The 13,734-nt window shown below is 37.8% G+C and overlaps 1 protein-coding gene across 1 annotated transcript; it reads left to right on the top strand.

The window, feature by feature from the left end:
- On the top strand, positions 9,235-13,693 carry LOC107609119 (pentatricopeptide repeat-containing protein At4g18520). Its single transcript, XM_021107394.1, has 4 exons — positions 9,235-9,706; positions 10,611-10,942; positions 11,301-11,469; positions 11,666-13,693. The coding sequence occupies exons 2-4, from the start codon at positions 10,751-10,753 to the stop codon at positions 13,456-13,458; spliced, it is 2,154 nt and encodes a 717-aa protein (XP_020963053.1). The 5' UTR covers positions 9,235-9,706; positions 10,611-10,750; the 3' UTR covers positions 13,459-13,693.

Raw genomic sequence — 13,734 nt, forward strand, 5'->3', positions numbered from 1 at the left:
TTGTCATCCTTTGGATTTGAAGAACTGGTTCTTGTATCATAGCAGAGAGCACCCGTTCAAGTTCTTTTCGGGACTTTGGTGGATATGGCGAGCAAGGAATAATGACATCTTTAATCCCGATGAAACTTGGCCTCCGGAAAAAGTCATTTGTTTGGCATTAACTTCAGAAAAGGAGCTTAGGAATATTTTCGAATTACAACGTATGTCCATTCCTTCTACTCTAAATGGTTTTTGGAATCCCCCATCCATTGGTACTTTTAAGATTAATTGTGATGCTAGTTATTTTGGTTCGGGTGATAGTGTTGGTTTTGCTTGTGTTATTAGAGATTGTAATGGGAGCTGGCAAAGGGGGTGTTTGGGAATGATTGAGAGTAATAGTATTCTTCAAGGAGAATTGTTTGCTACTTGGAGAGGATATCTCTTAGCTTGGGATGTGGGTCAACGAGATGTTATTTGTGAGACGGATTGTGTGGAAGCATTTAATCTTGTTACTCAAGATGGTTTTGGGTTTATTGATCCACTGGTGCTCAAAATAAGAGATATCATGCGTTGGAATTGGCGGGTTGACTTTCGTTTGATTATGAGAGATGCAAACACGGTGGTAGATACTATGACAAAGATGGCGATGAAGTTACAACTTTCGCATGTGGAGCTTCTTTCACCTTGGGAGGAGTTTAAGAGTAGTCTTGAACGGGACTGTCCCTCTATTTAGGCAGTTCCTTGTTTTGTTTGTTTTGTTTTTCTTTGTTTAATTTATTTCAGTCACCAAAAAAAATTACAGTTGAATAACAATAAGAATAACTATCCGTAAACTCTGTCTAAGGAGTAATTTTAAAGATTGGGTATTTACTAGCAAAAACCAACCAACCAGCCAGTATAAATCAATCACCTAAGTAACTAATAGCAAAACCAATCAACAATCAACCATATTCATAATCAGCAAAATCAATTCATAAACTAGTTCAACAACTAACATAACCACTGCATATTCAACGATTAAATCATATTCATAATTAGCAAAAAGTTAACAATAAAATTCATAACAATAAAACAATCAACAATAAAATTCAACCTTTCAATTTAACCACCACCATATTCATTTCTAAACAGCATCATAAACCAATTAACAATAAAATTCACAGCAATAACATCAATAAATCAACCTGAAAAAAAAAACTGGAAAAAAATTAAATACTCATCTGTTGTTACAGAGGCAGAAGGTGGATGATGAGCAGCAGTTTAGGCAGCAACAACCACGGAAGAGAGGCGACAGAGGGGCGGAGGTGCGACGAGACGCGAGCACTCACCAGGGAGCTGCAGGAAGAGAGGTAAGACACGAACAGTGGAGCACACCAGGCGTTGGGTGCAGTGATGGCGAACGAGGACGACACGCTGCACGACTGCAGGAAGCACAGCTCGAGCACTCACCGGTGGAGGCGCGGCGAGATGCAAGCTTTCGAGCACACATCACAGATGGAGGAGAGAGGCGAGATGCGATTCGCGAGCGCACGATGCGGAGGATCAGGCGAGAAGCGCGCCGACGGCGGCGAGCATGCGGTGGCATTGAACCGAGGTGACTGAGGTGAGCTCCCAACGTTGTGCCTATGTGTGTAAATAGAGGGAGAGACATAGTTTTCATCGAGTTTGTTTTTTGTCCGATCCAACGTTCAGCCTGGATTGACCTAAGGTTGGGTCACTGGTTTTTTGGTCCGATCGGTTGGATTGGTTCGGGTTTTCAATTATGCTTAGAGGTGAAACAGCTTAGACTGTGGTTGTTTTTTAGAATTGGGTTTGAGACTGAGTATTGTATTTAGTGACAAAAAATTAGAACTAAAATTTTCGTCAAAATTTTAGTCCAATATCTCTAGAAAATAATGACACATAAAACTGAAATTTTTAGAAACAAAAACTAAAATTTTAATAATCTTTTATATATATTCACGGTCTCGCTAGGTAGCAACAAAAAATATAAACAACATAAACAACGGATTAAAAATTTGGCCCAATGAAGTTAAAAAAAAACACTCCACCCAAATTACCCAACCAAAAAACTCCATTCAGTAATTTAAAAATTTTAACCATCCATTATACCCTAATTTACCAAAGCACCGGGTTCTCCCCCAAATTCTCTATCGTCGCCGCCTCACCAACCAACCCCTTTCGCCAGCATCATTCTCTCCCTCACCGGACATCATCATCACCTCCTGGGTTCTTCATGCCGTCACTTGGTCGCCAACCAGCCCCCGTCGTCATTGCCAGGATCATCCTCACCGCCACTGGTTCGTCAACAAGAACCCTCATCAGTACTTAAGAATAACCATCCAGTTAAGAATAAAAATAATCATCTGCATACCCAATGAATTGAACATCCATCATATTTTAATTGTATCTAACTAAACTCATTCCAATCAAATAACCATCCACATAAGAATTAAAATAGACATCTGCATACCTACTAAAATAACCATCCAACATTGAAGATAATAGATGCAAGCTTTCTGAGATGACTGAACTTCAAAGAGAGATGATCTTATTAGATAGGGCCACCAAAAAGGATGACAAGAATTTATTAGGGAAGATAGCATCCAAGCGTGGTATTAAAGGAAAGATAACCGTTCCTAGAAAGCAATCTCCACCGTTGTCATCGTCGCGAATACAAGCAGCAGCCAGATCTGCTGACAGGACACCCAAGAATGATGCATTGAATGAATTACGTGCTAAGAGATTGAAGCAGCAAGATTTAGAAGCTCACCGCAGATTGAGGGAGGCATCAAGAGTTTCAGGCTCCTAGCATTTTACTCGACCAAAGCGCAAAGCTTTCACTGCAGCAAGTCTCAGCAGTTCAAGCCATAGTGATAGTGAAAGTAGGTCTCACAGTAATGATGAAGGTTCAACTGGTGATGGAGGAATCAGTGGTTGAAGCTACGATGCCATTTTCGTCACAGCGTGGTGGAAGGAAAAAACTAGTTGGAGGAGGGGGAGGAGGGTTGAGATAAAATGGGAACGTGATGTGATGGATGAGGTTATGTTGCCTAACTCTAATAATTTAATTCAAAAATTGATTATTCTAATAAATTGAGAATCTGATTTTAATAATTAATTTAATCTTCTTTTTTAAATCGTTGTTCACGTTATTCAATATTTACATTGTTTACCTTACTTTCTCTTTAATTTTCGATCCCTTCTTTATCGAATTCTTAGATCTGTCCCTGCTCTTGGTCTCTATTTTTCATTATGTGTCTTTATTACCCAGTGTTAGTTTAGCCAAGGGAGTGAGAAGCATTATTTTGTTTTTCAATTCCGCTAGGGAACCAAGAGGGGGTCCAGCCAACTCCTATCGGGCTGGACCCCAAAACCCATTTCACCATACAATGCAAGCAAGAAGCAACATTCCAATTTACACCCAGTGAACTAAATTAACCCTAGTTAACCCCCACCTTTCACCGTTTCACTACAACAGCATCCAAAATCCCCCAATGGCAGTGCATCCCCCCACGTTCGTCGTACGCATTTCCTACTCGGAGTCTAGGGCCGCAGCAACTACGTCCCATCCACATGCGAGAAATCGAGCCGTCAGAAGCTCGCCCCAGACTGTCACAGTGCCTCCGTCCCATCCACGTGCGAGCAACCGTAGGGGTCAGAAGTTCGCGCCAGACCGTTGCAACTCCTCTGTCCTGCCCACGCGCGAGCAACCACGGGGCATCAGAAGCTCACCCGAGACTGCTGCTACTGCTGCATGTCGTCGTCGTCGTGCCATTGAAGCCTCCTCTTCTCAGCCGGTTTACTCGACGTTGCCTCCCGTGTTCTGTCCCCATGAGCACCACGTCGAACTCCTCCAGGTCGCGCTGTGAAGTCTCACCGGAAAGTACTCTCGGTAAGTATTTATTCATGGGTGTTACTTGATTGATTTTGATATGAGTAAAGTGGTTGTAAGTTGATTTTGTACCAGATCCTTTGCATATAATGATACATTCATATAATATGAATTTTGAATTTTTGGATGTTACTTCTATCTAAAATTAGAGTTTTGATTGTAGGAATTGAAAAGGGTTTTCTGCGATACTAGATGTTCTTGTGTGAAAATATTCTGATTTTTGGTGGATTGATAAATGGATTTGTCTCTAATTTTAATTGTTGGATGTTTTTAGTCATGCGAATTGGATTTCTATTTTTGTTGAGTATGCATATGATTCAATTATAATTTATTGGATGTTGGTTTTTGTTACGAATGGATGGTTCTTACTGAATGATCACGGATGTTGTTTTTACCATAAGATTGTTATTTTTTTTAAAGATTAGTTCTGATTTAACTTAATTTTGATTTATTCGAAGTTCGATGTGAATTTAATCATATGAAATTGCTGCAAGAAACTGAACACGTTGGCAAAGATGATATTTATAAACGAAAATGCAAATGTTTCATTTGTGATATGTCAACTTCTTTAAATTTGCTATAGAACTACTTTTTTCTGTTCAATGGGTTGATGCTACTAATATTTACACTATTGGTTCAATGTACCCTGTTTTGATGGATAATGTGTGCACATGATGCACTGGTTTCTTTTTAATGTGGTTTGCAAGTTTGGGATAAAAATTAGACTAGAGTTAGTTTAATTTTGCCAGATTTAAGTTCGGTTTGAGTCTGGACACCTAAAAATCATGCAAAGAGTGGAATCCATCATAATATATACATGTGATGACGTTACCATTTGAGACACTTTTGATACATTTTGAGATTTTTTTTGAGTTACAATTTTGGATTAGAGAAAAGGACAAATAGGTCCCTGACCTTTTGTCCCGTGGACATTTTTGTCCCTGACCATTGAAAAATACTTTTAAGTCCCTGGCATTCACAAAACTTAGACGGATTAGTCCCTAACGGAGGCATTTGGACGGATCAGTCCCTGACGGAGGCATTTGGATAGAGGGACTGATCCGTCCAAGTTTTGTGAAGGTCAGGGACTTAAAAGTATTTTTCAATGGTCAGGGACAAAAATGTCCGCGGGACAAAAGGTTAGGGACCTATTTGTCCTTTAATACTTTAAGAATTGGATGTATTTTATTTTGGTCATACTTAGTATCTTTCTTCTTGTAGGAAACTTGAATGTTTATACAAAAATTTACGTCACATGTTTCTTTTATTAAATAAATAGACGTTTCTTTTTATACTAAATGGATGATTCTTTTAAAAGGAATCATCATTTAAAAAGGGAATTAACTTTGAAGTAATTGAATCCATGTTGTACTTATTGATTCAATTGTTGTGACTTATAACATTTTTATAGTTAATATATAATAGACATAGATGACTATTAATTTGTTGCATACACCTTGACCATAAATGCTTTGTTTTGCTTTCACTTTGTAAGAGCATCCTGAAGAATCGAGCGCAATATGCAAAAATCTACGTCAGATGTTTTTTTTGTTAAACAATGGATGTTTCTTTTTATACTAAATGGATGATTCTTTGAAATGAATCATCATTTAAGGTGGAAATTAACTTTGAAGTAATTGAACGCATATTGTACTTATTGATTCAATTGGTGTGACTTATGAGTATTTGTATAGTTAATATATAATAGACATAGATGGCTATGCATTTATTGCATACAGCCATACACGCTGATCACTTGGTAATAAATTTAATCATGGAAGTAACACTTGCCTCATAAGTTCATTAGTAAGTAGTACTAAGTAGTATGTTGTGTATGTGGATTTAGTTTTAATTTGATAAAAATTGTATCTCCAAAGTTCAAGTATAATAATCGCATAAAGCAAACAATAGATAAAAAGAAAGCTGTCAAACCACTTTGATTGCTCATGAAAAAGCAAATAACCAAATATTGTTGTTGTTTTTTCCTTCTTTAAATTTTGTTAAACAAGCATCAAGATAAATACAATATTTTTTTCTTCTTTTGTGATACTTTTATTCACTATCAATTGAATCATCTTTGCAGTAAAGAATAAATACAAGTAACTTCTGTTAGGTACCTAATTATTTTTGCAAATATCTAAGTAGAAGTTATTTCTGTCAAGGATTAGGATGTTTCTTTTTCATACTAAATAGATGTTACTTTAACAGAAGCCATGTGAATGAAAAATCAAAAAATCTTATCCCACATAAGTAACTATAAATTTGTCATCATGCTAAAATGCAATGAAAGGAATCATGATATTCATTCAACTTATTCATACAATTTGCAACACTGTCGATACAGGAATTAATCATGACCAAAAGTAATACAAAAAGAATTATCCATTTAGTATAAAAAAATCTATTTGTTTAACAAATGAAACACCTGACGTAGATTTTTGCATATTGCTTTTGCCTCTTCAGGATGCCCCTGGAAAGTGAAGCTACATCGTTTAGAAAACTTTATATTTTGTTAGAGGGGGTGAAGCTACATTGTTTAAAAAACTGGTATATCATTACTATACAACTAGCTAAACAAAGAATAACTTTCTAGTTGCTACACTTGGATCACGTCTCTTTCACTTCATCCGATTCATCAACTGTTTCAAATTCCTCTTCGATCAGTTTAAATTCATCAATTATTTTAAAGTAGACTTTCTACAATCATCCATCTGCAACCATAAGCAAAGACACATACGCAGCTATAAGCAAAGAAATATCTATCTAAAAAATAAAGAAACAACCATATAATGACAATTATAAAAACAAAGAAACATCAACAATTATATACAAAGAAACATCTACTTTTAAAAATAAAAGACACAATTATTACTCAACCTAAGATGATCTAGCTATTTAAATCTAATAAATGCTTATAGAAGCAGCCCAATGCATATGGTGCCATTCTTTCCCCAAATTTGACCATAACTGTCTCCAAAATAAATACAAGATCCTCATTCTCAACCGCATCCATGAGTTTGAAAAATTCTGTAAAAAAAAAAATTTCAATTAAGCATTGTATCTATTACGACATTATTCAATCAGGAACATCCCAGAACCTATAAAAAACATAGAAACCAAGTAAACACTATCGATAATTATGAAATCAAAGGTTAAATGTATTCAGTAAATCCAGACTTTGTAAGCACTAGCAATAGAAACCAAGTAAGTCAATAACAGAAAGCTTAAATGTATTCAATAAATTCAGACCTTGTAGATTATAACATTCTATTTCCATTGCTTCTAAAAGCAAAACAAAGTAACTAGTCTTAACATACCTCCAGAATTTCCAAAAGTTGTCCCAGCATTCTTTTATTTCTATTAACCAAGCTTAGATCCTCTTTCTTTGGCAATAGCTTTGATACATGTTCCATATTAGGAATCTCATAAGTCTTAAATGAAAAATAAATAATAAAGCATTAGATTTATAACCTTAAACCAAGCACTGATGGAAGAAGGCAATACATTTGCAATTACCATCTTCGACATTTTTTTATTTTCAACTCCCCAACATCCACCTTCATTCACAAATGCATAATGATTAGTCAATTTTAGCAAAATGAATTATCCTAAATTAAATCCTGATTACTAAAATCTAATAAAGAAGGCATGGAGAACCCTAAGTAGAAAAGAAATAAACTATACAAAGAAAGAGTGACACAAGCGGTGTTATCTTATCTACAGAGCCCTTGCAATCGGCGAGGAAGGAGGGGACCGGCGCGAGCGTGGATAGAACTACAAAAGTAGAGGATGCGAGCGATGGGGATGAGGAGTCGCGAGCGGCAAGAATGCGTCGGGTGAGCAGAGTGGGTGCGAGTGGCGCGGATTAGACGGCGGTGCGACGGGAGAGTGGCGATGATGCGAGAGTGCTGCACAGACGATTCGCGATGGGACGCGAGGAGGGTGAAGCAGAAGCGTGATGGCTATCTTTCTTGCGCGAACGGCAGATAAGGTGGCAGAGAAGGATGCATAGACGACCAGTGATGACGCGCGAGGACGGTACAGCGGTGGCGCTACGGTGGCACGACAAAACCGCGACAGCGTGGAGTATTGGGGAGAGAGATTAGGATTTGTAGTTTTGTGCGGTAAATGGTGAGTAGAAGTTAAAATAAATTAAGGTAAGTTTTGATTCAAAAAGACCTTAATGTCAATTAATCAAATTTTGAATTTAAAAAATAATTTAAAATTAATAATTATTAATTAAGTTGTTTAATTCTTGACTGGTTTAGACACTTGGTTCTATACTTTTCCTTTGTTTTTAAATTTTCTCTCTAGCTTTTGGTATTCAACGAGATGAATTAGATTGAATTTTTAATATTTTGCTTGTTGCATCTCGCATGGTGGAGAAGAATCCCTTTTAATTTTTAAATACCCAAATCTAGATATAGCAAAATATGATCTCAACTTGGGCTAATACTCGAATAAAGACACAATTCGGTCCTTGTCTATTTTCACGAAGGACAAAGTGATCCTTATAAAAAAAAAAGGACACTTCGACCCTCAACCTTTTTATTTTGGGACAATACGGTTTTTCTGTTAAAAAATTTATTAAATAATAAAAAAATAGTTTTGTGGGGTTTTATTTGTATTTTGTGAGGGTTTTAAACTCCTACAAAAATCTTTTCAACAATATAATCAATTACTACCACTACTACCATTATCTTTTCCATCTTCATTATTATCACTCCTACCTCTATTATTTTTATTTTGTAACCATACTTTATCATCATCATTATCTCCTCTACCGTCATCATTACCAATAGTTCAATACCAATATTATCAACATTAAATTTTTTTTCTTTCATTTCTTATTCGATGTTATTTTTTTCTTTAAAAGATATTGTATTATAATTATTTTTTTTTGTGGTATCATTTTTGTCAATAATTTTTCTTCACTTAACCACTATTAATGAAAGAATTTTTTAAAAACAAAGTTATTAATAGCTTGTGGAGATTTAAAAATGCCACAAAATACAAATAAAATCTTCACAAAACTAATTAATTTTTAATAAAAGAACTGTATTGTTCCAAAATAAAAAAATTAAAAATTAAAGTGTCCTTTTTTTTTTTGTGACAAAAATCGCTTTGTCCTATGTTAAAATGGATAAGTTGGTCTTTACTCGCTAACACTCCCCAAGCTCATCCTAATATGCTACCTCATTGTTTGCCTTTAAACCCTCTCACTCTCTGAACTCTGAAGCTCACTCAGAGGCAGAGCCTCCCTCTCACACTCACAAATCTGCCGCCACCGTCACCGCACGGTTGCTTCCACGTCGCCGTCTCCTCTGCGTCTTGTCCCGTCTCCTGTGCATCTCCGTTGACTGTGTCGTCGCGTCTCCTTGCTCCTGTGCCGCTGTGCGTCTCTCGTCGTCGCCGTCGCCGTCGCGTCCTCATCCAGCGGAGCTCGCGTCACTGCTGCATCCCCCTCTCTAGTCTCTGCATCGCCGTGCTTGGTCTCCCTCTTCTCCCTCTCCCACAGTCACAGTCCCCTATCGTCCTCCCTCTGCTCCGCGCCTCCGCCATCGAACAGCACCAACCCTGACTCGCGTCCCGCAGCCCTTTCCTCTTCCTCTCCCTTCCTTGTAGTGCCTGTCTCTCTCTCCGTCGTCCTCCCCAGCACGGCTCCACGCAGCACGTCTCGTCCTCTCCCAGCAACACGCTGTCGTCCTCGGCGGCTCCGCGCAGGCCGCACCAGCTCTCCAGCAGCACGCCGTCATCCTCGTACCGCCTCTCTTTCGGTCGTCCTCCCTGCACTTCGCCACTCTGTCCGCATCAACAACTCATCAATAACAGGTTGGTTCTTCTATTTCTGATTCAGCCTCTTGCTATTTTTTGCTTCTTGATTTTCTCGGTTCTTCTATTGATTTTATTTTTTTAAATTTGTTAATTGTTATTGCCGCTGCTACTATTAATTGTTATTGTTAATTGTTTATTCTTATTATTGCTGCTGCTAATTGATTTTAATTTGAATTTATTAATCTTATAATTTGAAAAGTGGAGACTCCAATTGTGATTTTGGTGGTATTTGTGTTGTGTGGTTTTGGTGAATTGGTGGTGTGATGAGGTTGATAATAAATAGCTGCTGTTGTTATGAAAATTGTCACGGATGGAATAATAAATATGTTTTTGGAACCTTCTAATATGGTGCAAAGGGTACGGTGAACAAGTTTTCTTGCATTATTGGTCTGATGGCTGCTGCTATTTTTTGCTTTTAACTTGTTATTGATTCAGTAATTTATTGCTATTCTATTTTTGGTTTTGATTCACTGTTGTGCTGATATTTAATGTTGTTATTTTTAGTGATATTTTTGCAGTTTGATCATAGTATAAGTGATAACATTGGTGAAACTGACGGTGGAACTGGTGGACATGTAATGCTCAGCTCATACTCATAGTCACTTCAGTTCCTGATCCCTTTCTTACCCTCCAAATGGCTAAAGCACTCCAACACTCTCCAACTCTTCTTCTTCAACCACCTCCTCCGCCGTCTTCTTCTACCTCTCAAGCTTCTTTCCCTCTTAAACCCTTACCACACTTTCCTTCTCCTGTCTCCTCCTTGTTATTCTCTCCATCTTCGCACTTACCTTTTATCACTACCAAGGCCAACGGTAACAGTAATAGTAACTAGCTCCTTACTCTCTACTCTTTCTTTTGCTGTTTCTTGCAAGCAATTGATGCCTTATTTTGATTAAAGCAGTGCCAGGTTGTACTTATACCCCTGCTTCTGCTGCTTGTTCTTGTGATGATTCTGATGACGATTGGGATGACACTGGCAGCGACGACCGCTTCCATAACTGCCAACTGATTCGAGATTGTGATGAATTAATTGACGATTTCATGGTGGAGGAGAATGAACACCAACATGAACACAAACATGCTTTGGCTAATTGGAGGAGGCTGCTGGTTCTGAACAAGAAATGGAACAGCATTAGGCACTTCTTCTTTACGCGCTGTCAGGATAGAGCGCGCAACGAAGATGATCCATGGACCAAGGACAGGCTTCTTTGGCTTGCAAACAATCTTAAACAGGTCTCTCATTTGTTATTCTACTTTATGATTCTCACTTGTTATTCTCATTGTTGTGGTTGTGAGGGTTTGATGACATGGCATGAGCTTCTGTGGCATCTAGAATTCAATTCTTGCTGAATTCCAAAAGAAAGAATCTTGCGTGAGAGGTGTTAAAAGATATAAGTGTCTACTCCTATCAGTTTAATCTCTTGGGAAGAAAGGTTTTATAATAATATTGGTGTCACAAATGAGAAACACTAGCAAGATGTTGTAATGTAGAAAACTTTTTATGTTACTGTGAGAATATGATGACATTCTTCTTTTGTTGATGATGGGTGTTATAATGCTGAAATTTGTCATATTCTCTCCTCTTTTATAGATAGATGATGATGTCCAGAGACATAATGACCTTATTCAAATTATGAAAGACAAGCCATCGGAAATTAGTGAAATTGTCTCCACTTTTCGTGAAGACTTAACTAGAGAATTCTTTGTGCATCTTCATACATTAGTTGAATCTTACAATGACAATCCAGAAGTGCAAAATAGTAAGACTTCTTTTCTTTGGATCCTCGATTCTTGTTTCTTAATAGTGTCCCTTGAAGGATAGTGCTTTTCAAGTCTTTAGAATCAATTCAGTTGACAAATTTTTAACGATTTTCAATTGCATTGGGTTGCTGTTATGTCAAAGTTGATTCTATACGTAATCTGGTATTTGTATGCCATTTATGTTTATGTAACAAGATTTCGTAAGGCTTTGGAACACATGCTTGGCTGCTGTAGAAGAATATGATGCTGCAACTCAAAGCATTGAAGCACTAGATGATGCACAGGGCAACCTTAAAAATATGATCACATCTCGTGGTGATGCTTCCAGCCAGAACATAGAAATTTTGGATGTGAGATGTCGATGCTTTGGTCCAGAGTTAGTAGCTCGTTGGCTGCGGTCTTGTTATGACATGGAAGAGGTTGGAAGGATACATGCAATCATATTGAAATGTTTTAGAGAGTCAGCTACATATGTTGATAATAATTTGATTTGTAGTTATTTGAGATTGGGTAATTTAACTCGGGCTCGTCGAGTGTTTGATAAAATGTCAAGAAGGGACATAGTTACGTGGACTGCTATTATTGATGGGTATTTGAATTATAACCTGGATGATGAAGCTTTAAATTTGTTTCGAGAATCCATTAAACATGGGGTTCAAGCAAACAGCAATATGCTGGTGTGCGTCATGAATCTGTGTGGTAAAAGATTGGATTTAGAGCTGGGAAAACAAATTCATGCTCATATCTTGAAAAGTAACTGGAGGAATTTAATTGTTGATAGTGCAGCAGTTCATTTTTATGCAAGATGTGGGGAAATGTCGAGTGCATTTCGAACATTTGATCGAATGGCTGAGCGAGATGTGGTATGTTGGACAACCATGATTACTGCATGTTCCCAACAAAGGCTTGGGCATGAATCCTTGTTGATGTTCTCGCAAATGCTTGGTGATGGGTTCTTTCCTAATGAATACACTGTGTGCGCTGCACTAAAGGCTTGTGGAGAGAATAAAGAATTGAAATTTGGGACACAGCTGCATGGTGCCATAGTAAAGAAAATATGTAAGAGTGATGTTTTTGTTGGAACTTCCCTCATTGATATGTATGCAAAGTGTGGTGAAGTTGTGAATTCTAAAGAAGTTTTTGACAGAATGAGAGTTAGAAACACAGCTACTTGGACATCCATTATATCAGGATATGCTCGAAAGGGGTATGGCGAAGAGGCTCTAAGTTTGTTTCGATTGATGAAGAGGAAAAAGGTTCATGTTAATAAGAAGACAATTGCAAGTGTCACAATGGCTTGTGGCTCAGTGAAGTCTTTGCTGTCCGGAAAAGAAGTGCATGCACAGATAATCAAGAGCGTTATCCACGATAATGTTTACCTAGGAACCTCATTGGTATGGTTCTACTGCAAATGCAAAGAATACTCTCATGCTTTCAAGGTGCTCCAGCACATGCCTTCTAGGGATGTTGTCTTATGGACTGCCATTATCTCTGGGTGTGCCAAGCTTGGGCTTGAATCTGAGGCCTTACAGTTCTTGCAGGAAATGATGGAGGAAGGTGTGGTTCCAAACGCCTACACTTACTCGTCGCTGCTGAAAGCATGCGCAAATTTAGAAGCGCCAATGCAAGGGAGATTGATTCATTCCTATGCAAGCAAGACCCCTGCCTTGTCTAATGTATTTGTAAACAGTGCTTTGATCTACATGTATGCAAAATGTGGGTATGTTGCCGATGCCTTGCAAGTCTTCGACAACATGCCAGAGAGGAATTTAGTTTCTTGGAAAGCCATGATCTTAGGTTATGCAAGAAATGGGCATTGCCAAGAGGCATTGAAGCTCATGTATAGAATGCAAGCAGAAGGCTTTGAGGTGGATGATTATATCCTTGCAACAGTTTATACTGCATGTGGAGGTGGGTGTGAAGACATCGATTGGGATATTGAGTCTTCGTCGCGTTACTGGCTTTCCTCTGAATCTTCTGCAAAATAGGAGCCTCAGTAAGCCCAAACATTGTAGATGTACCAGATTAGATTATAGTGTATATTCAGTAGAAGTAGAGTATGCAGAAAGGTTTTTAATTTTCACAATCGATCTGCTACTAGATGTTAATGATAGCATACTTTTGTTGTATACTTGTATTTGCATCCACTCACCACTCTTAATGCCAAATGCTACTTTTGGGGTATTAATGTTAATTTATCCAAATCATTAACATGATTCTGAATTACTTGTTGGGTGTTCTGTTCTCTCTCTAACAGGAACAAA

The sequence above is a fragment of the Arachis ipaensis genome, chromosome B07, assembly GCF_000816755.2.
Source record: "Arachis ipaensis cultivar K30076 chromosome B07, Araip1.1, whole genome shotgun sequence".
In the NCBI taxonomy this organism is placed as follows: domain Eukaryota; kingdom Viridiplantae; phylum Streptophyta; class Magnoliopsida; order Fabales; family Fabaceae; genus Arachis; species Arachis ipaensis.